The sequence below is a fragment of the Rhamphochromis longiceps genome, linkage group LG18 (assembly GCF_057381845.1).
Source record: "Rhamphochromis longiceps isolate RC_006_pf linkage group LG18, R_longiceps_female_GT1.1, whole genome shotgun sequence".
NCBI classification, from domain to species: Eukaryota; Metazoa; Chordata; class Actinopteri; order Cichliformes; family Cichlidae; genus Rhamphochromis; species Rhamphochromis longiceps.
In genome coordinates this window covers 19112179-19135072 of record NC_140574.1, presented here as the reverse complement: position 1 = coordinate 19135072, position 22894 = coordinate 19112179, and the positions used below count along the sequence as shown (strand labels likewise).

General features: G+C 38.9%; 2 protein-coding genes across 8 annotated transcripts in view; both read left to right on the top strand.

The window, feature by feature from the left end:
* The first annotated feature begins 96 nt into the window (after positions 1-96).
* Positions 97-9815, top strand: prtfdc1b (phosphoribosyl transferase domain containing 1b). Of its 4 annotated transcripts, none has more exons than XM_085390450.1 (9): positions 97-242; positions 464-570; positions 1831-1984; positions 3635-3700; positions 6484-6501; positions 8483-8565; positions 8777-8823; positions 8942-9018; positions 9121-9815. In XM_085390450.1, the coding sequence occupies exons 1-9, from the start codon at positions 195-197 to the stop codon at positions 9166-9168; spliced, it is 648 nt and encodes a 215-aa protein (XP_085246576.1). In that variant the 5' UTR covers positions 97-194; the 3' UTR covers positions 9169-9815. The 4 variants fall into 4 exon arrangements, with proteins under 4 accessions (XP_085246576.1, XP_085246574.1, XP_085246577.1 ...); XM_085390448.1 differs by having other exon boundaries at positions 1831-2014; positions 9121-9814; XM_085390451.1 differs by lacking the exon at positions 6484-6501.
* A 1924-nt stretch (positions 9816-11739) lies between these two features.
* arhgap21b (Rho GTPase activating protein 21b) overlaps positions 11740-22894 on the top strand; it is a 36256-nt gene continuing 25101 nt past the window's right edge. For 2 of the 4 annotated variants that reach the window (XM_085388147.1, XM_085388144.1), the window contains exons 1-2: positions 11741-11982; positions 12923-13118. In XM_085388147.1, coding sequence (XP_085244273.1) covers positions 13047-13118 — 72 coding nt within the window. In that variant the 5' untranslated portion in view covers positions 11741-11982; positions 12923-13046. Of the gene's footprint in view, positions 11983-12922; positions 13119-22894 lie in introns of all 4 variants that reach the window. The other 2 variants (XM_085388145.1, XM_085388146.1) reach the window with 2 other exon arrangements.

Here is a 22894-nt window from a genome sequence, read left to right as displayed (position 1 = left end):
AAAAGCAGCACTACATGTAAATGTAATGTTAGAGCGCCCCTGCTGGATGGTTGCTGTTTGACAGCGAGAAATGCAAAGTGTTCGGTTTCCTAACATTCCTTCACCCCGATGCTCCTCCTCTCTCCTGTTGGTGCCAACTCCCTCTATCAACTTTCCTGAGACAAAAGCTCCTTTTGTGGCGGTGGAAAAACAACATGGCAGAATTTGCCGTCCAGTCCGAAGGAAGAAGCGAGGGGATTGTGGTAATTAAATTAGGGGGCTGACGGGGAAGGGACAAGTGTCGAAGAAAAGCGTCGCTCGTGTATGGATGCACAATTTGCGCAGGCAGACAACTTTGCGCGCCTTGCAGATTGCTTAAAGTCACATGCGCTTCTGGTGCAAACAAGATAAAACTCGTACCCGCTGTTTTTCTCCTTGTAGTACAGCAGAAACATGATGTTTGCGTTTATCTCCCCCCCTGCAGATTAAAGATGACTGGCCAGGCTACAGTTTAGATCTCTTCAGCTATCCAGCACACTACTCCGGAGATTTAGACTGTGTCATCATCCCGCATGGCGTGATTATGGACAGGTACATGGCTACAACTGGGAAGTCGCTTTCTTTGTTCTTTGATAAAATCGTGCATCAAGGAAGTAATGTTCCCATATGCTTTTGCACGGGGGCTGCATAAAAGCCTTTGTACAGTTTCTGGGGAAATCCAGGGGATATCATGCACAGATTATGCGATATGAACTTGACGGAGGTTTTGGCATGCTGTTATTGAAATGAATCCTGGTAAAGCTTAGAAATTCCCCAAAGAAACAAACAAAACAAATAAAAAACCACAGCTCCCCAATGAAAGCTCAAATCCCACAGTAACTCCCCGCGTGTATTCATACTTTTTTGGTAAAAAGAGAAAAGCCAGCAGGAGTTCAATCATACTTTGTTTTAAATAGTACTCATTAACTTCTGTATGTCTATAAAAGAAATCAGAAAATGAATTTTTAATTAAATAATTAGTGTTTTTGTCACGTGACACAAAGCTTTTTATCTTACTGTAAAACACAAAAGCTCTGTATGTGGGTTTGTTTATGTTTCTGCTACCTGCCGTTACACGATCAGGAGCCGAATAACCAAACTTGGCACACGGGTACATTTTATGCACCTGAAGTTTTTAATCTATTACCGATATCATGACATCATGATGTTTCCCAGCAATCGTCTAACAAAGGTCTAAAATGATCTGTTCTTAATACCCGTGCACTAACAGAACTATGTCAGTTTTATGTAATAACAGTAGTTGTAATTTATATCTACAAAAGAGGTTCTCTGGCAACCAGCTAGCAATGGGCTCAAATCAACCATTTTTAGAATTTACGCACGTAGAACACCTTATGATTATCATTTCATGTCAAACAGCAAACAGTACTGAAGCATGGGCATGTACTACTATGTATAGTTGTGGTCAGATGTTTAAACAAGTTGCTTAGGCATAGAATAAAAAGTGCAGTAGGAATGTGCGTGCGACTGGCTGAATAAGCGTTTTAGGTGCTCAATTAGTGTCAAAAAGTGCTTTGCCAGTAGTCAGTTTAAATCACATGTGAGCCATCTGTTTTTCTTTCTTATAAAATATTTAAAACATTTATTTAAATGTAGTAAACGGTTAATCAATCAGTTTACCTGTCTTTGCATATTTAACCAGAATTATTCAATATGGTGAAATAATAACACAAAGCTAAACAAATTTAAACATCACATATGGTTGTGGACCGACAGGGATTTCAAAACTGTCTTAACTGACGAGAAAAGAGGTCTTTTAGAGGTAATTCACCTTTTCTTCATTGTACACAGAACAGAACGTCTCGCTAGAAACATCATGGATGACCTGGGGAACCACGCCATTGTGGTCCTGTGCGTGCTGAAAGGAGGTTACCAGTTTTGTGCCGACCTGGTGGACAGGATCAAGGACCTTAGCCACAACTCCAACCGCACAATCCCCATGACGGTACACTTCATTCGTCTCAAGAGTTACTTGGTGAGCTGTTGCCCACTCCAGCAAAGAAAGCTGACAGTTTATCTTGAGTGGCATTTGTGTGAGAAGTGGAAAGCATTTTCACGCTCAAAAGTATCACCTGTGAGTTTAGAGTTAGTCACAAGATGTGTATTATTTTTCATGCATTAGAACATTGGTGTCTTCCTCTAACTTTGCCTTGAAAGTGCTGTTATGATTTGATGTGATTGCTGACAATTTTTTTTAGCTGTGAAGTACTGCTGGTGAGATACCCTCACTGGCCACTTTATTGGGTACACCTTCAAGCTACACAGGGTTAAACTTCTCTGTGGAGAATTATTCCCTGTTCTTAGATGACGAAGGTGGCACCCGGTGTGGTCTTCTGCTGTGACAGCCAATCTGCTCCAGGGTTCAGTGTGATGTGCATACAGATATATCTGAGTTACTGTTGCCTTTCTATCAGATCAATGAAGTCTCTCCTCTGACCTCTGGCATCAACAATGCATCTTCACGCAGAGAACTGGCACTTACTGAATATTTTCTCTTTTTTGGACAATTCTCTATGAACCCTAGAGATGGTTCTGTGGGAAAATCCAAGTAGATCAGCAGTTTCTGAAATACTCAGACCGGTCTGGCACAGTCACAGCCAAGCTATGCTCAGAGTCACTTAATTCCTCTTTTATCCTTATTCTGAAACTCGATTTGAACTTCAGCTGGTCATTTTAACCATGTCTACATACATAAAAGCTTTGAGTTGCTGTCATGTGATTAGTTGATTATATCTGAGTTAATGAGGAATTGAACAGATATACCTCATTAAACAAGTTGAGCTGGTTCGGGCATTGGACTTGCATGCCTCCTAGAGGTGGGAATCACCATACATCCCACGATACAATATTATCACAATACTTAATGCACGATACGATATTATTGCGATTTTTTAAAATATCTGCGAAATTCAGATTCTGTACATAAAGGTTAACTTTATCAATATTCATTTTATCTAATATCAAAGTCTCACACTCAGTCTTTCTCTCATTTCAGTCAGTTTTATTGTTGACAAACTGAACGGTTTGTATTACAGTCTAGTCCAACTTAACTGAATGCAACCATCTGGTACAATTATAGCTATTCTGAACTATGCAATTTGTGAAAACTATGCAGCCCCTTCAGCAACTGAAGAATTTGAAAGTAAATTAAAACAAAATATAATTTTACATTAAATAAAAAAGTTTTAAACTTAATTAAAATAAAACATGTCTTAAATTAAAATAAGTAAACTGTCATGTTTATTGCTGCCAAAAAAAAGTTAAACACATTTGGACAGTGAAGGAATGTCAGGATTCTTGCTCAGAAAAAGGATCAACATGCTCTGAAGTCAGAGCACAAAAACCTTTTTTGTAACAAAATATCGATTTCTGCTGTCCCTGTATCAATACATTATTAGCAAACAAAATATCACGATACTACACAGTATCGATTTTTCCCCCCACCCCTAATGCCTCCTGGGTGAGGTGTTTTTTCAGCCATGTCCAAATGAGATGAAGCTCCAGGATAGACTCAGTGCATTCTTGAGAGATCATATCTCTTATAGATAGATGAATGGATAATTGAAAATATTTCTCCTGTATTTTATGTCCACAGAATGACGAGTCAACAGAGGATCTTCACATCCTCGGAGGAGAGGACTTGTCTTTATTAGCTGGAAAGGTAAGATTTTCATTATCATTGAGACGTCTGAGCCTTATGATGGGCCCTGCTTTTGTAAAAATAGGTAGCATGGAGATGGTGATTGTTGATAGACAGCAGCCTCAAGAGGGCACCCTTCCCTCTAATGTGCTGTTTGCCTCACTTCAGTGAATGAGATCAAAGATGGCAGTTTCTGACACACCTAGCGCTGATCACATGCCATCTATGACAAAAGGTTTATTCCATTTTATCTCAAGTGAAGCAAAATGTATGGTGTAAATTGGAGGCCATACTGAGCGCGTACCTCGGTAGATCAAGGGGATGACAGATTTACTTAACACAGTCCCTCTTCTACGGCTCGTCGTGTTATCCTGTAATTAGAGATGGTAGCTCACAGAACTCGAGTGTGTGTGCAGGCTGTTGCCAGCCTTTGATAGTGCATGCCACCTAACAAAGGGTCTCAGTGAAACAGTGCAGACTTGTGGTGATGACAGTCACCTTATTATAAAGAGTTGTAAAATCATTTCCAGGATTGGAAATAAGAAAAGCAAAACTTTTAGATGCTTTCATCCTGTTTTCTTGTAAAATACATATATACATAATTGTATTTTTTGTGTCTCGGAAAAAAATGACAAAGAAAACATTTTATTTGTTTGTTTACAGCAGGTTAGGAAGGACTCAATCTAACATTAAAGGCCCTGATTACATGACATGTAACTAGTTTGATTTAGAAAGAATAATCAGCACTGATTACAGCATGATGGGGTTCTGTGACGGCAGCAGATCATTCATAGTGCTGAGTGACCACTAGAGGTATTATTAAAGTGAAATTAAACCAAACTAAAACATTTTAGTCAACTAAAACAAAAATAAAAGCAACAAATTAAAAAATATTAAAACTATCTGAAACAATATTGTGAACTTTGAAAACTAACTGAAATAAAATTAAAAGTATAGAGGAAATACCCTTAGTTTTAGGTTGGTAAAAATGTAGTTACAACATGCCTGATGAGGCGTTGATGGATGTCTTTATATGTCCATGAGACAGTGAGTCAACTGCTTTCAAATGGTTTTGTGTTTTTATTGTAATACCTCTGCTGATTTGCCCAAATCTTGCCTTGGACATGTGCCCACCATACAATGGTGAATACAAAGATGGAAACTAACACTGAAACTAATTCAGACTAAAGTAAAAGTAAACATTTTATACAATAAAAACTAAACTGAAACAAGAAACTAACTGAAAATAAGCAGAATTCAAAACAAAAAATTGAAATAAAAACTAATGAGAAAATATTTGTGTGCTTATATTCAATCTGGAAAGTCCTAAAAGGTTCAAAGACTATTCAGCAGGGAAAGTGGCCTAAATTACACAATTAAAGAAAGAAAGAAAGAAAGAAAGAAAGAAAAGAAAAAGACAGACAAGATGAGCCTATAGAGAGCACACAGCACTCCTCTTAGCATTAAGTAAATGTGTTTGGCATAACAGAGCATTCAAACCACATTTCTGTTTACTAAATCTGGTTTATTAGAAAAAAATAAATAAATAAAACCGGCCTAAATTCCAATTTTCACCAGAGATTTGAACCATCTCACAATTATGTGAGCTCTGCTGTTCATACCCATATATTTCTTATAAAAGAATCTGTGTACAACCTTTTTGCCAAGTAAGCAGCTTTAACTCCCACTCACACACACACACGTGCACATATCTATGTAAGCATACAGAGGGATGAATCATTAACCGTTACTATGGGAGTTACAAGTCAGCAGTGGTATTTTTAGATAATTAAAGTCAGCTGATATGAACATTCACAGTCATACGCATACCTCAGCAGTACATGCACACAGTAGCCAGGTGCCTAAAACTTGAATAGGATATGAGGTAGTAGGCTTGACTCACTGCTTTCCTCACAGAATCTTTAGTGTGCTTGTGAAATCCCTGAGCTCACTGTGACGTGCTGCTAATTTTTGTCCCAGGTCCTAACAGAATGAGGTGATGCTTTCCAGGAAGAGGTTACCTAATTGTTTAACAGTGTACACATTACTGTTCATTTGCTTTTTGACCTCCCTGAAATGTAGTTTTCAGACAGTGAGCTTTACATATCTTGTATAGCTCATTGCTTTTGCATTTCTCCAGGGTTTAGTGCGCTCTAAATAAATCTGGATGAATAATGATTCCTAAACAAAGCACGACTGCACCCTCGGATGAACCCTTTGTTTAAAAAAGTGGAGTAAACTCCGGCAGTTAGAGAGTTTCACTTTTCATCGTGTCCTAGCTAAGTTGAAGCGAAGCCCAGATAGCGGCTCTTAATAAAGACACTGCCCAGTCGTCTTCAGTTTATTAGACAGACATTCGCAGAATTTCAGCTATTTCTGTGCGACATTCAGGGCAGCGCTGCAGGAACATAGCTTTCCAATCTGGATTAGGATCATTCGTTTAGCTGAATCACTGATATCATAAATGCAAAGAGTCTCGCGGATGTAGTGTATGAAAAAATGTGGTTGGTTTAGCTGATATTGGCCATATTTCAGTACTTCTGCTTTTATTTCAGCTGCAGCCTGATCATTTCCTGAAACATTATTTGTCAGTTGGTTTTGTTTTGCACTTTAGAACACAACAAAGTGTATTTCTCTGTTTATAATTAATTGCTTCTTAAATCACCTCTAAATGGCTTTTGTCTTTTTTTTAAACGTGTGAGTTTTAGTCTTGGAGTAAGTGTGGAGCAGATTATCAGTTTTCAATCAAGAGTAATTGTTTGTTCCTGCCCTCTCTTTTCTCCTCGACATGCTCGCTCCATAAGAATGTTCTGGTTGTGGAGGTGAGTCAGCCATGTTTTTGCTACTCTGCTTTTCCCCGTGTTCACCAAATGGACCTTATTGTGTTCCTTGTTGTTGTTGTTGTTGTTGTTGATGATGATGTTTTCCAGGTCAGGAAAACTCATTTAAAATTTTTATCTTCTTCTTGAAGGTCCTGAATTCAACATGAGGACACTTTTTAATTGCCTGACCCATATTTTTGTGTGTGTGTGTGTGTGTGTGTGTGTGTGTGTGTGTGTGTGTGTGTGTGTGTGTGTGTGTGTGTGTGTGTGTGTGTGTTTTAACTAACATCATTGAAAATCTTGCCTTGCCCTACATACTGGAATAGGTGCACTGCAAAAAAATAAAAAGGAAATGTAGGCCTGCAGTCATCATCGTGGGCATTCATGATACTTACTGTAAAAAGATTGTAGGAGTAAACATTTTGAAACAGCTCCCTTTAGTCAGTGCACAACTGTGTGTGACAGGGAACTCGCAATCTGTGGCCGCTTCAGCTTTAAGTAATATTAAAATCTTTATTGTGTGTCAACGTCATCGGGATAAAGCAAGATGGAAAGACTTAGCGTCTCATAAAAACCAATACATTACATCAGGTGCGTCACATTGTACAGGAAGTAACAGAGTTAAAAGGAAATAAAAAGTCAAAATCAGGAAAGGCTCTAAGGAGGTCGATGACTCAGCCGACAGGATTTCCACAGGCAGAATTTTCCATATTTATAAGACATAGATACTGCTGTGTACTTGTTATGCAATTGCATTTTTAAAAAGACAACCTTGTCTTAGTTTTGACTTGTGTAGTGGGTTGGTCAGTAAAAAACCCTTTTTGCTATCAGTATTGTAAAATGGCAGTCATCACTCCATGGTATTTACAAGGGGTAAAATACAAGCACTGATAGATAGTAATGACTTTAATACTAACGCACTGAAACACACAAGGTTACAAAATGTTTCACTAGATACGAGAGAGATAGGAGAATAGGAGATAGGAGCAGTTAAAAGACCCGGATCAGGTGATCAGAGATCAGGTGATATAACACCTCAGCAGGCCATGCAGGGCTTTGTGATTGATAAAAATCTGCAGTGTGGTCTGAATTTCACTGGGAGCCAGTGAAGGGAAGCAAGTGTGTAGTTCAGGGCTCACAGCAAAGGATTTTAGCGATATTTCTTAGATGACTGGATGAGCTTAGAGACATGAGATTCAAAACTCAAACACCTGTCAAAAGTAATACCAACGTTTTGAGCACAGGATTTGGCATTATTGGCAAGTGCAGCCAATGTAGTGACTGACCTCTGTATAGAAACCCCACTTTTACCAGGACTGTGATAATAAAGTATTTATAAAGCATTCACTGTGGTAGTGAGAGGCTCTTGAGCTGACTTGACAGAAAACAGATCATACTACATCATAATAGTTATTTTGTGTAAGGAATTTAAATATGGGTCATTTAATTTAAATGAAATGAGAGAAGGAAACAAGCAAAGTGCATTTAAAAATAAGTAAAATAGGTTTTAAAATCTTAAATTCCTGCAGTATTATAATTAGGCTAAGGCTGTTAGTCTGTTCTGGCTCATATTCAGTGACAGATGAAAAATGTGTGAGGACAGTCACACATTTCACATATTTGTAGTGCGTACTGACCAGCGGCACACTGACATGATCGAGCGTACTGTTGTGGCTTTGGTTCGCCTCAGCGTTTGCCTACATCGTAGAGCAAGAGGTCAGATGACGTTTTTTTTTTTTTTTTGATTGAATATCACATGTTTGTGTTTAAATTCCTCTTTTCAGTGAATTCAAGTAATTCCTAGTGAATGCTTGTAAACAGTTGCGTAATTTGAGTACAGTGTGACACTGACTGCACTTAGTTTCTGTATCACTTCTAGTCCAGAGAAAGAAGAATTGAGTTTTTGTTCTTTTTTTTTCCTCACTGCCATGTTATTACTTTCTCAGTCCAGTTTCTACATCTTCCACCCCCACCCTCACAGGGCATTGTAGGCACCGGAAAGACGATGAAGACTCTCCTGAAGCACGTCGAAGCCTTCGGGCCCAAAATGATCAAAGTAGCAGGGTAAAGCCGCCAAACAAAACCAGCTCAATTTCCTGCTTTGCGAATCACTGTTTTCCCCTTTCAGTTGAGACACACACACAGACACACAGAGAGGCAAAGACTAACATTGTGATGCAGATCTCAGGTACCGCAGGTTTTTTTGAAGTGACGCTGTCTCCTGAGACGGTTTGAGTCGGCTGTTGTAAATAATGTCTGCTTTTGTTTCCCTCAGATTGCTGGTGAAGAGAGTGCCGCATAGCTCAGCATGTGTTCCTGACTGTACGTACCTGACCAACCCTTTTATGGCTCAGTGAGTCATTCACAGTTAAAAAAATTGTTGCATTTGCCGAGTCCCAAACTATTGGAAATATTTGCCTTTGTCGTTTTGTGCTTTCAGATGTCGGCTTTGAGATACCCAATCGTTTTGTGGTTGGATATGCTTTAGACTACAATGAGTATTTTAGAGATCTCAGTGTAAGTCAGTGTCTGGCTTCTTTCTTTCTTTCTTTTTTTTTTGACGACTGTATTGGGAATCCAGTAACACAATAAAGACCTGTGCTTTGGTGCTTCTTTTAGCACATTTGCGTGATCAGCGACACCGGGAAGATGAAATATAAGATTTAAAGAGAGGGCCGGCGATAGAGGCGACTGTCGAGCAGATGTCATCGGACAGCAAGCCCAGACACTTCCTGTGAGATGCCATTGACTTACAGCTGCTATGGTGACATCTGATCCCAATCATGCCTGCGTTGTTATAACATTCCTGGTTCCGAACATGTTAACATTTTTAACAACACACACTGCAACATTTAACTGGAGATTTGAACACAAAAAGCGCATGCTTGAGGATAAGTCGGAGCTTTGTTGCTTTGACACAGGTGATTCAGGTTTAAAACGTGTAGTGTTAAGTGGGGGGAATGCTGTTCTAACTCTATATCTAAAGCATCCAATCATCCCAGGTGTACTGCTTCTTTTATGAAATGTAAAGCATTCAATAACCACTGCATGTGAGGAATACCAACAAAACCTAAAATGAAAGGAAGTTGGGTTTTTTTTAATTTGTTCTCCACCTGTGCGATGCCTTTTTAAAGTTTCATCTGATTTTCCATCACTTTTAACACACAGGGGAGAAACAGTTCGAGTCTTGTCAACACTAAGTGCCATTACTACCTCCTTTGTGTGTGTGTTTGCTTGTTTTTTCACTTGCTGTAGAGTACTTTTGTCATTTCTCTGTATCAGTTTATGTTCTAACATACAATAAAATGTTTTTTTAAGATTTCTGCATTCTACTATTAATGTTCCCACATGATTTTATGAATGAATGTTTTTAGTACTAATTGATTTACAATGGTTCCTTGGCTGAGCTATGAATATAAAGAAGACCTTGTGTAATATGTTTCTTAGGCTGATGATATACAAAAGGGGCTTGGAGTCTTTTTCTTTTTTTCATATGTCTTTTTAATGGTGTTGAGCTTCTCTTAATTTTATGGAAAACTGGCACCTATATAGGCCCTGAAGTAGCAAAGCTTTAAACCAAAAGCATCCTGAAACATCAGGTTGCCATTGTTTTGTTTTAAAAAGGGGGTTTTAACTGTAAGTGAACTTACAAAATGAACAAAAGAGAGCTCGTTGTGCTGAGCTGCTGTGCTCTTTGTATGCACTTGACATGTGACTCCCTTTGCTTAAGCACTGAGCACAACGTGCCATAAAGAAAACCATCTCTTGGGACAGTGAATAGACTTTGCCTTTTTGACTCACCAGACCTCCAACAGTGATAAAGTAAGAGCTACAACTGAATTACATTATTGCAACCCCTAAATTTGTAGTCAGTACTTTTTACAGTAGTGGAAGAAGTAGTCTGATCTTTTTCAGAAGCAAAAGCAGCAATGCACCACTGTAAATATTCACAATTACAGAAAAAGTTCATGTATAATATCTTACAATTGGATGTCAATAGCATTTCTCAGTTTACTATGGACCAAACTTCAATATAGTTGTAATATTTTAAAGCGGGGGTGTCAAACTACCTTTAATTAACAGACCACATTCAGCCCAATATAATCTCAAGTGAGCTGTGTAGTCCAGCTAAACAAATGCACAAAAACCTTTTAATATAAATGTGTGTGACATAAATATGTGTTTATATCAGCATTACATGTCTGAAAGAATTAGTGCAATTTCAGCACTATGGGTGCATGGGTGCTACATGTGCATTACACATCACATTGTAATAAAAAAAATGTTTTTGGATCTAAATAACTACAGGCTTTAGTGCAGCTGACTTTAATGGAGGCTGAAATGAGTGATTTCTCCAGAATTACAAAGTCATACAAACGGAAACTAAAAATAATTGAAAAAAAACCCCCCCAACATTTACAATACACAATAATAAACAATATAGTTATTTAAAAAAAAAAATTAAAATGAAGTTAATAACAGTACAATACTGGTACTGTGTAAGAGAAAAGCTCAAATTGCATTAATAAATAATATGTACACCATAAATCTAAGAAAAACAGCTGCTTGAAGATATAATGCTAAGTATTTAGGTTTTATATCAATTTTCAGAGCTGATATATCCCACTTGGACCCACTGAAAGTAGAACCGGCTGGACAGGACAGCTTTGTGAAATTCTCCTCCCTAACTGACCTCTGTAACAAAAGCTGCCAGTCCCAGGAACAGGTGGCTCCTTATGTTGGAGAGGCATAAAAGGGGCATTTGTCAGAGGCCCGAGAATCCGAGCACTTATTTCAGTCTGCAGCTAAAGTGCAGCGAAGGAGTGTCCATTTATTGTTAACTATCTGCTTCGTGGATAAGATGAAAGAAAAGATTTTATGCTGTGTGGTATGTGTGAAATCACCACTGCCTTCCACATTACTAGCTCAGCTCGACCTCACTTTGAACCGGGGCATGTGACTCCTCGTTCACCCTTGCTGTGCGTATTAAACCAAAACCACGACGAGTTTTTGAACGGCTTGAATTGCGGATTTGTTACACGATGCATCTTTTCATCTTCTCCCCTGTTCTCCCGGGAATACTGCTCTAATAGTTCACGGGAACGGTTAAAAAAAAACGCCACCGTTTACAAGCGCAGATACAAGCTTATTGTAAACTCACGCCTCATTGGCCCGGTCAAATACAACCCCGCTCCTGATTGGCTGATAGTGTCCTGTTGACCGAAGGTGGACTCCCAGAGAGTCGGGAACAGTGGAGGCACAAAAAAAAAAAAAAAAAAAAAATTCCGAACTGCACCATGCGCCTCCACTGAGTAGGTTTGGATTAATCACCGGAAAGTCGTTTGTACTCAGACTCTATTAAATTATGACAACGCCCTCCACACTGGACCATACACGATATGTTTGTACTTTTTCTGTGGATTTTTATGGATAAGCATCGCCGTCGTTGACAGCCTGTAATGACGCTTCTCAACTACACAGGTAACTTTGTTTTAACTCCAACCGTTAGCATGGAGGCTAACTGTTAGCAGCCTGTTGCCGCAGTTTGCTTGGTTGTCGCTTTTGCCCACTTTGCTAGTTTTACAGGGAGCTTCCATAAACACGCAAAAGGGGCAGCAGTGCCTCGTGTGGACGTTTGGACCGCTTTTATTGTGGTATTTTATGTAAAGTAACAAAGGGAAAAGCTTCTTTTGTTGAGCGCTCGGGAACAACAGCTCGGCATGCTCCCTTCGTGTCTCATTTAAACATCGATTTCAATCAAGTGATTGAAATCCATCCTCTAAAAAGCACAAACGTCGGCTTTGTCGTGAAACACAAACGGCAAATAAAGCTCGTGTGTTTTTATTTTGTAAGAAATAGTTTCTGTGGGGTTTCGTGTCTCAATTTTGAATGCGACGGACATATTTCGCCCAGCCTCCCGACAGTCCCCAGTCCACTTGTTGCTGGCTATTCAGTTAATGCACCGCTGGCTCTCCACGTTGTTGTGCTTTACGCTGGTTATAGTCCTGGTGTTGGCTACTACAACATTGTTAGACTTCATTAAGTTAGTTAAAATGAATTATTATTACAGTTGACTGTCAAATTAAGTTTGTTCTACCTTTTTATTATGTGCCGTCACATAGTATTACCCTGAATCAGCCTGTTTTCAAGCACCTGAGTGTGAAGCTCTCCAAGGATGAGACACAAAAACAGCATTTAGAAGTAGCGTTTGGTTAGGACCCTGTTGCATAATGCTGATTGTCTAGAATTAATCACGAGTGGTCTGCTATTATAAACAACCAAGGTATTCATTCATGTTGTTTGTACAGACTCTTGGAGTAGTGTGAGATGTAATTGCTGTGCAGCTGATTCCTAAATCTGCCTTTGAATTCATTTTTTTAAATGCACTAAACACATATGTCATCTCATATCTCTCAAACAGATGGATTAAGAAATCCAGCAAGTATGGAGGTGTGAATCGGATTGGAGCATTTTTTTTAACATCCTGGTGGAGCTACATTTTTCATGTGGTGCTTTACAGACATCAGCATTTTAACTGAAGCTAAATGATGGCATCACGGTGGGTTCCTTCTTGTGAAGACGATGAGAGGCAACGAGCAAGATCTTCTTTCTGTGAGGTGAGTATGAGTCAGACTTCTTTAAAGTCCTGAAATGTGTTAAATGCTGATGACAAAAGGGATTTCTGTGGCCAACTGATTGCAGTTTCAGTGTTATCCCACCTCCTTCAGTTTGGTTTTGGGTGGGGGTGGGATTTGTTTGACACCAAGTACCAGCTGTTTGTGTTTGTAGCAACCCCTGCTGAATTCTTTTGCTCTTTATGTCAACAACGTGCCTCTTATCTATTCTTGTCATAAATATGCCCATCAGATTTTTGTTTCTTTTGAGTGCTTCAGATTTTTCTCAACTAAGATTGGCTGTGGTAGATGAACAGATCAAAAGAACAGGTTTTGGTTACAACATTTAATCAGATTTGAAATTATAATCAAACTCAAACGATGGTGTTTATTCAAGACCCGTCTTTCAGATTTTTAAGCTGTGACCCCTGTACCAGACAGGACACCATCTGCTCCTCTGAAAGCTTGCAGCCTGAATGAAGACCTTTATACTGTAATAAAGTAGGTAGCAACTGGGACTCTTTGAAATGAAAGGGCACCTATTTATAGTCTGTAGTTTTCTTTGATTTCCTCCATTGCCTTTAATCTAATATTCAGCTTGTCATTTAAGCCTCCCAAGTTTGCATGATCACCATCCCTAAATGAGGGACATACAGGTGATTATGTTGTTACTTTAAACTAGGTAGATGTGCTGAATTTGATTTTTGTATCTCAGACTCAGGGCAGCAGATAATGCCTAAAAAATTATAATGAATCAATTACAGAGTAATAATAGAGTTGGTTTTCCGGGGTTTCTTTTTCTAATTTATTCACAGGGATGAGGTTTTTTTGTTTGTTTTTTCCTAAGAGGCCTGAAATTAAAATTTCTGGATCAACCAGCACACCACATACTAGCGCATTCACTGTTGAAGCTCATTCAACAGACACAGCCTTAGCTGCATCTCACTGTCACAGCTAAGAAAACAAACTTAGATGATGTGCTTACCTTTTGTTATTTCAGCCATCTGGATACATGCTTGCCACTACTACACTCATTTAATGAATGAATAATACAGCATGAGAGAAAATAGACAGTTCTTTTGCATAGGATCCCAGAAACCTGTTTGTGAATACTTTAGTAAGTGTTGATGTGCCATGAGGGAAAGCCACAGCATAGTGCCGTGAGAGGAAATCCTCCTTTTTAGCACTCCCTCTAATAAGACTACCACACAAACCAATTCATGTGCTAATTTTGAGCCGGAAACCCCCTGGAGTCTCTGGTTCAGGGATTTTCTGGAAATGATGACACTGGATTTAATTAATGACCTAAGAATTTTCCTAGGCGGATTTTCACTTTCTCTTAGTATCTTAAAAGAGCGTGAAATGGCTGCAGTCGTTGGGAATCAAGAAAATCATTTGGATACAAGACTTGTATATTAATTTAGAGAAAGCATGTCACTGTTGGTGTTCTTGGAATTACATCAGGGGGACGGGAGCTGGGGGTGGGGGAAAAGTCTTTCTCACCCACCCTTGCTTAATTCTTTACTAGTCTGTCCTGTTCTTTTAAAGTTTTCTCATCCGTTATAACTATTAGACATGTGGAAAGTGTTTATAGTGAATACTGTGAAGCAGACGCTTAAAAATGGAGGAAAAATATCTGTTATTTGAATCAAGAGTTTGATTGGTGGCATTATCCTCCTCCACACTGGAGTGTCTGTCTGCTTTATCAGCTGAATAGTGCGTGGTATTCAGACATTGCAGCTGAATCCAAATAGCAGACAGCCCTTCCTCTGCTTGGATTTCAGACATTCATTTAGCGGCACAGTGCTGCTTAGTGCTGATGAGTGTGCTGTTGTGTGATTATGTGTGTTTTAGGAATTTCTATATTGGCCTATGGTGTTTACTAAATCAAACTCTATTGTATGGGTTTTCCCCCCTACAGCTTCTGTATGATGAATGCCTTTTTCACGATGGATAATTCCAGCTTTTCATTCTCTAGTAGAACAACAGAAATGAGAGTGGTTGGAACTGGATTATTGTTTTGGATGATGAAGCATGATCCATATTTAGCACCGTAGGAGACCATTGACAAACAGACTTCCCCTGTCACCACAACCCTGGCTTCATTAAAGCTCAGTGTTTATCTGATTTAGGCTTGCTGCCTTTTTACAGAACCCTCTGCGCAGGCATCGTATGGTTAACTGATGGCAATCGGAAGGGAAAATTGACCTTCAATTGGATAGAAGTCGTCTGTTACTTCCTGTTGCGTTATGATTGTGTCTGCAGCGTCTCACGAGAGAACATACGAGATGGGCTGTGTGATTCAGTTTTTCCTCACTGTGTTGTAAAACATCTATGTCTACACATGGAAAACTGTGTGACATGCTCTGTGTCTTGTTCAAACAACTAAGAAAGATTACAGATGGTTACAGACAAATCCAATAAGAGGGGATATTTTCCTTTTTAACAACTGCTCACTAAATCATTTTGAAAGCAAAATGCCCGTTACACATGTCCCAGTGTTTTTGGTCCAAAACCTAAAATATAGGCAGTTCTATCAAATATGTTAACATGTTATTCGTTTTCAGTAGCTTGTATTTTTAGTAAAATTTGTGAGATAATGCCAGTGTTTTTGACATGTCTGCTCAGAAAACAAGTGGCATCAGTAATTTCACCCATTGAGTAGAATGAAAAATTAAAGCAAATGATCCTGCAGAGAACTGAAGTATCACTACAACTCCTTGGTGCTGAGCTTTTTTGAAATTGTCTTTTTTTTTTTTTAAATAATTCACTGCTAGTCTTTCGCGTATGCAAAGAGGCTTCTCCGTGCCCTCTGGGGTTTCAGTAACGATCAACAGAAAGTATGTTCAAAATTACAACCAAGGGGTGGGCTTACAGCTGCTGAGCAAGACTGTTTATTTACCAGCTTTAATGTTTATAACAGCAGCATTGTATGACAAACTCATACGGGATGTAACAGGATTTCTTTCAGAAAAGTTGTTAATGCTGGCACGTTCGACCAGCACAGTGTGGACTAATGAGGATATTAAGCTTTATAAGACAACGAGATAAGACAATGGTTGTGCCGTGATTTTTTTTTTTTTTTCCCTTTTTTTTTGAGTGTGGGGTATATTTTTTTAAAATTTTTAATTATCACTCAAAGAGAAACCAACAGTATGTCTTGTCTTGATTTTTTTTTTTGTGTGGTTTTTTTTGGGTGGGGGGGGGGTTCTCTCTCTCTCTCTCCCTCCCCCCCCCCCTTTTCACATTGTGCAAAACTTCTATGTGCCCTCTTTCACAGATGGTGCTCTCTGCTGCTGACAGAGCAGAGTAGATTCAGATAGACGTGTTCTTGCAACAGGCGAGTAGGATCTCTGACAGCGGTACAGGAGATGGCTTGTCCCAAAAGTTGCTCGTTTGGTTTCTAGTTGTTTTTGTTTATAAAAGATTTCTAGAGAGATTTCTATGAGAGGTGACTAATTATACTGATAAAGTAGCTAAGCTGACAACAGTGAGAGGTGAAGGAAAGAGGATCACTGCTGTGAGTGAGAGGGGGTATCAGGTGCCAAGGTGAGATGGCATTTCCACATTTTAAAACAACAGAGATCAAATTACTGCTCAACAAACCAGAAGTCAAATGTGTGCTAGTAATGGAGTACACCTCGGCCTGAAGGAATGCCATTTGGGTTTTATGTGACACTAAGACTACGTCCACACTAGCCCGGATAGATGTGAAAACGGCATTTTCGTCTGAAAACGCTCTGTGTCCACACTAGCGTTTTCAGTCGTTTTCACAGAGTTGTGCGTCCACATTGAAACGGCCAAAAACGCTTACATTCCAGTCCTGCGCTTTCACAAAAGCGAGTGAGAATTAAAGAATTTGAAGAAAAGCTATCTGTACAAACTGATATTAATCATTTTTAGGGCTGTCAAAATTGAGAGCAGTCAAAACAACTGCTGTATAATGCACTCTGCTATCTTTGTTTAATTGGTCACATGACTGCATCACATGACTGAAATGCGTCATCGTCTTAGAAAGCCTGCGTTTTCGAGTGTCCGCAACGGGACAGCTCCGTTTTGAAATGTATGCGTTTTCAAGAGCGTTTTCAAAACGCTGTGTTTTTCCTTGGGGAAAGCGCCGTCTCAGTGTGGACGGGAGGCCAAAACGGAGAGAAAACAATGCGCTTTCAAACAAAAATGCATTAGTGTGGACTAGGGCTGGGCGATATATCGAGTTTTTTAAAAAATATCGATATATTTTCATACGAGATATAAGATGTGACAATATCGTTTATATCGATATAGTCTATGTTACGTTATAATTATACTTGTGGAGCCGCAGGTTTGCCTCTCTTTCGTCCACTTTTGTCTCTACGCAACGTTACTCGGCCTGGCCTCTCCTTCACTGAACACAACTCCGCCTCCCCCATAGCTTCACCTGCAGGCAATGACAAGATGAAAGCGGAAAATCTCCGTTAGCGAGTTACCGTGCGTGGGGCTGGACGGCGTCAACGTGTTAGCGAGCTAACCGCGCTAACGAGCTAACCGCGCTAACGACATGCAGCCAGGAGGGGCTGCACGGCCTAAAATCCTTTCATTTTCTCAAAAATCGACAGTGCGCCTTATGTATGAATTCTGGTTGTGCTTACTGACCGCGAACCGATTTTATGTGGTACACAGCGCTCAGCAATCTGTCAAAAAATGTTTTAATATGACTTTGCTAAGCTACGGAGCTGCACCACTTGATGGATTGTCGGAGGATTACGGCTACCGAGGAGGAGCCTCGCGGAGTGATACGTACTGTGTGTATAAGGACCACAAATGGCACCTGTTCAGAGACGTGGTGCAGCTGTGAAATCTGTCTCTTTGTTATTACGCTCAGCGTCTATTAGTTTACATTTTGACTGCACAATTGTGAGCTTTTTGTTATGCACAAAAACAACATTGTTTTCTTTTATTTATGGACCATGATTATTTAATAAATGCTGATAATTTATTTTTGAGTAATTTCTTCATGTACATCTACGCTGTATGTAAATAAAAGTGCCCGTGTGACATCTGGGACACAGTGTGACTAAGAACTCTCTTTTTGTTCTTAACTTATGGCTTTAAAAAAAAATCGAGATATATATCTTATATCGCCATCCAGCTAAAAAATATCGAGATATGAATTTTGGGTCATATCGCCCAGCCCTAGTGTGGACGTAGCCTAAGGCAGTACAGAGAACGGTTTCACTGCTGATTTGCACCTCTGTTTAAGTAAAATTCAGTGTAAATCTTTTATTTTATTGTCAGTAATTGATTTAAAACTGTGAGATGTGGGCTGCAAACTTGTTTTTTGTTTGTTTTTTTTACTTTAAAATTTTTGGGGAACTACTGTACTGAACGAAGCTTCAAAAAGGTAATTTTTTTTCCAAACCACACAGATCTGTGTCAGCATACGGGAAAAAAAAATCCCACATAAATGGCATTCAGTCATTTCCTTCTCATCCATATGTTACAAGTAGAAGTGTGGCGTGCAGAAAATGCACCACGTGTCTGTGTAGACTGTAGACTGAGTAATGATACTTCTCCTAACCTTGTCCTGCAGTACAAGGCTGGAACGCCCAGTGCTCACCAGTGGCTCTCTGTATCATTATCTTAGGCTTTTCACAGCTAAGTGCTTGGTTTGGATGGGATGTGGTGTAGAATTTAGCAGCCCACAGAGAACTATGTTTCCTCACATTTGAAGGTTATGTGAAAGCTGATGTCATGTGGTGCATGTAATGTCTGATTTGGTGATGTCAGCAGAGGCTTTCAGACATACAGGCCTCGCAGTGTGGTTTCATAAGATTTGTTAACAAACACTTGTCATGTTGTTGTATATCAGTTTTTTATGTGAAAACTGCTCTCTAATCTCTGTGGTAGGGGCACCAATGGTGTAGTCAGCATAAAAACTCCTGGGGGATAACCACCTGTTCTTTGGATTCAGCATACTTGAAACAGTGTATGTACTCCTGTGTCATTTGTCAAAGAACATTTACTTCTGAAGACACTTATTTTGTCTGTGCATTAAGACAAGGTATGGTCTTTGATATGTTAAGGCATCTCAGTGCTCTTGTATGGTGCGATCCGTACTTAATATTAGGACTGCAACTAAAGATTCTCAATGTAGTCGACTAATCTGCCAGTTTGTCTTTGATCATTTGATTAGTCAACAATTTTTTTCAAAAACTCTGATCTTCGCTTCCTCGGGGCAAACCTCCTGTTTTAGGCTCCAGTACCTCACCTGCTAAATTCTGCCCACTTGTGAATATCACCCTGTTGACCCAGGAAACAAATGAATTTGAAAATAATCACATGTGTATTTTTATCAATATTCAATAGGGCCGTCAGAATAAAAATGAAGTAAATAAAAAATTACGTAATAAAAATTAAAGTGGTAGTAGTATTTTTTTATTTTAAAGTGTGTAATTAGGAAACTAAAAATAGCTTCTGTCAATAAGTTAAAATAATGCTGTGGAGTGAGATGATGTTCCCAGCTGGTAATAACCATGCTAAAGATGCGCTCTGTTATGACTTCAGCCATTTGACAGAGTGGCTGAAGTCATTTGGCTGAGTTTGTCTTTACAGGACAAAATCAGCTACACGCCTTTGATTAATACAAGTAAAACAGGACAAAATAGAATTAAAAAACAAACAAAAAAACGTTACTAATCACAAATTTGGTTGCATGTCATAGTTTCCCTATATGGTTTAGTGTTCAATGCCAATTATGCTGTTTAACTGACAGTGTATTGGTTTACTATCGCATTTCACTCATTAGCTAGCAGAACTAAAAAGGTGTTCCTTTTTGCAAGCGTGATCCTGAGAAATTTCCGACAGGTAAGCTAACACAAACGTTACAGTACAAACGTTAACATAAACAAGGTATCAATGTGATGCACTAACTGAACTCCCTACAACCGACCCATTCAGAGTCAACGTCACAGGGTGCTGGTGTTTTAAATGCTCGTGCACTGCAGTAGTGTTACTGTTTCCACTGTCACATTATTTAATTATGTGGCCATTCTTTACCCAGGGAAGCATTTAAATGGTAGGACTCAACAGTGTACAGATGCAAGGAACATGGAGAAAGCAGAAGAGTGATGGTGGGTCTGTCTTCTTGTAGATGCATTGTATCTACTGTAATCTTATCTGTCAGTCTTTCTTACCCCTCTTTTTTTTTAATTGATAATTTTAGTGGTTCTTACTAGAGATTTAGTCAACATTTGGGATCAATATATGGAACTGGGTTAGGTTTTACTTTATAGAGCAGTAATGGTAATATTTCCCTTAGTAGAAAAACAAAAGCATCTGAGGAAACTGAGGAAAGAAATGAGTTTTTACAAAGGAGCAACAAGTCTTCACATTTAGCTTGGTCTGAGTGTGCAGACGGTGTTGCTGGATCAAGCAGTTATTAGCTCAAACATATTGAAACACTACTATTAAAAACTCAAATACTGCATTTGTCTTTGTCTTTCCAGCTTCTCAGGCTGTCTTTGACTTTTAGACCCTTCATTCAGAATAAAAAAGGAACTCTTTAAAATTACTTGGTAATTTTCTAAAACCTCTAAATATTTGATATTTGCTGCTCTGGTGATTATTTACAGCACCAAAATTTGAGATGCGGGTCTGGTCACTTTTAATTTCCAACAGACGTCCACCAGATTAGCAAATGCCTTCTCAAACCTTCTCCAAACTGCCTCACCCAGTGCAAACAGTCTGGCATTCTAGTGATTCATAAATAGGTGAGAGGCATTCATTTGTGGGCAGGAAAGAGAGGTGTGTCATATTTTGATGTGGACGTTCCTTTCATGTGCTTTTCTTTGTAGCCCCTTTTTCACAAGTCATGATTTTCTTTTATGTTGCTTCCCCTTTGACCTCTTCTCACAGTTGTTTAAAAGTGGTATCAACTGTGAGGTTGGTACAACTCCTCCACAACAATACCCATTTTTGTTGTTTGTTGTTTTGGTTTTTTAAATTAAGTGAGGGAAATGCCCATCTAGAATTTACTGGAATGTCACATCATTAATAACTATGCGAGTGGCAATGATAACACTGCATGGCCAGACCATGTCTAAAGATTAAAGGTTGGGAAATTATTCTCTGGACAAGTTGCTAAATCTGATCCAGTAAACTGAGGCTGACTTGCCCTGGAGACACAAGGGCAGCAGTGCAGGCATTTCAAACATCCAGTCCTATCACCAGAAACAGTCGTCTGGGCACACATTTAATACAACCAGAGCTCATACAGACATAGACTTTAATGTGGAAGTGCTGGTATCACAGTACAGCCAAAGCTCATTCAAAGGAAAACCTGTTCTGCTGGTTTAATCAAAACACATGGGTGTCAGCTGCACCTGTAGCTCTGTTTCCCAGCCAGCTATTAGTGCTCTGGTTTCTTATCCTGTGTACATTTGAAACCTTTATGTGCCCTGCTTGTGATGTTGCTTGAAGTAAAATGTATTTCAAATAGTTTGTCCCTTTCAGCAATATATTGGTCAAAGTGGCCAAATAAGACTGTTAAGAAGGCTGTAGAGAACACAGTGTAACATGCCTTAACTTGGTATACACCTTCAGGCATGCATAACATTTGAGAAGAGTCAATGAGTGTGAGACAGTCTGATCAGTCTGCGAAGTACTCAAGAGTAGTTGGGTGGAAAGTTGGAAAGTTTTAGGTCTGTGCTGACAAACTGTTTTTTGAAATGTTTGTTTTGTCCGTTCATCACTGTGTGCAACAGCTGTTTGGTTTTGCTTAAAACAAACAAAAACAAGTTTTGTTTGTTTGTTTTAATGTGTACAAACAAATTCTTTCAAATTCTTTTCATAGGTTGTTTGAAAATGGATGTAATTCCTCCCAGTTTTCTGACATTTTGTTTAACATTTCTGCCCAAGCAGAGATGGCCTGAATGCAAGCTCATCAAATTCTTCACATTGTTGGGGAAAGTCTGTGCTTCAGTGGGGAGGGGGAGGGTTTGTTTGAGACAGGATGAGGAAATTAGATTTATTTATTTATGTTTATTGAGACTTTTCAAGGCTGATTGGATAGAGGTGTTCTGAAAGTTATAGTGGAGAATGACAGGATTGGTATAAACACTGGCTTGAGGTCAGTTTAAAAAAAAAAAAAAAAAAAAAAAAAAAGAGGTTATGTAGGACAGATTTATAAGCTGTTATGTTAAGTGACAGAAACCAGCTGTTAATTATATGACGAAGTTGTTATTTTCACTTGGAAATTTTCAAAAAGTGTGAGCCTATGGATTTTAATCAAAGCGTTAAGCTCTTTTTGTGTTTTTAAAATCATTATTGTCGAAGTGTTTTATTTATATTTGCTATATATTTGCTATGCTATATTTATATCTGATGTACTTTTTAATGTTTGTATTTATTCTTTAAGACAATTTCAATGAAAAAGTCGAATGTATTTTGCATATACATTCTGAAAACGGTGAGAATAAAAGGACATGCTTCTTGTGTTTGTGCATCCTGTCCTCACAGTTTGACAAATATGAGGAAAATAAGTGATTACAAAACCATTTAAGGCTTGCATTCACTGGGGGATGACTTATTAGGCAAGATACTTGATAATATACCATTGAAAGTGAAAGCCACAAAGACATTTGTGGACTTGCTGAACAAACTAATAAATAATTTATCCGTATTTACATTGTGTTTTACGCAGCAGATGCTGCCTTTATTGCCAACACAAACAGTAAAACGTGCAGTGATGTGAAAGTAACAGGCTTGCGTCATTTAACGACGCTGTAGATTTTAATTGTATT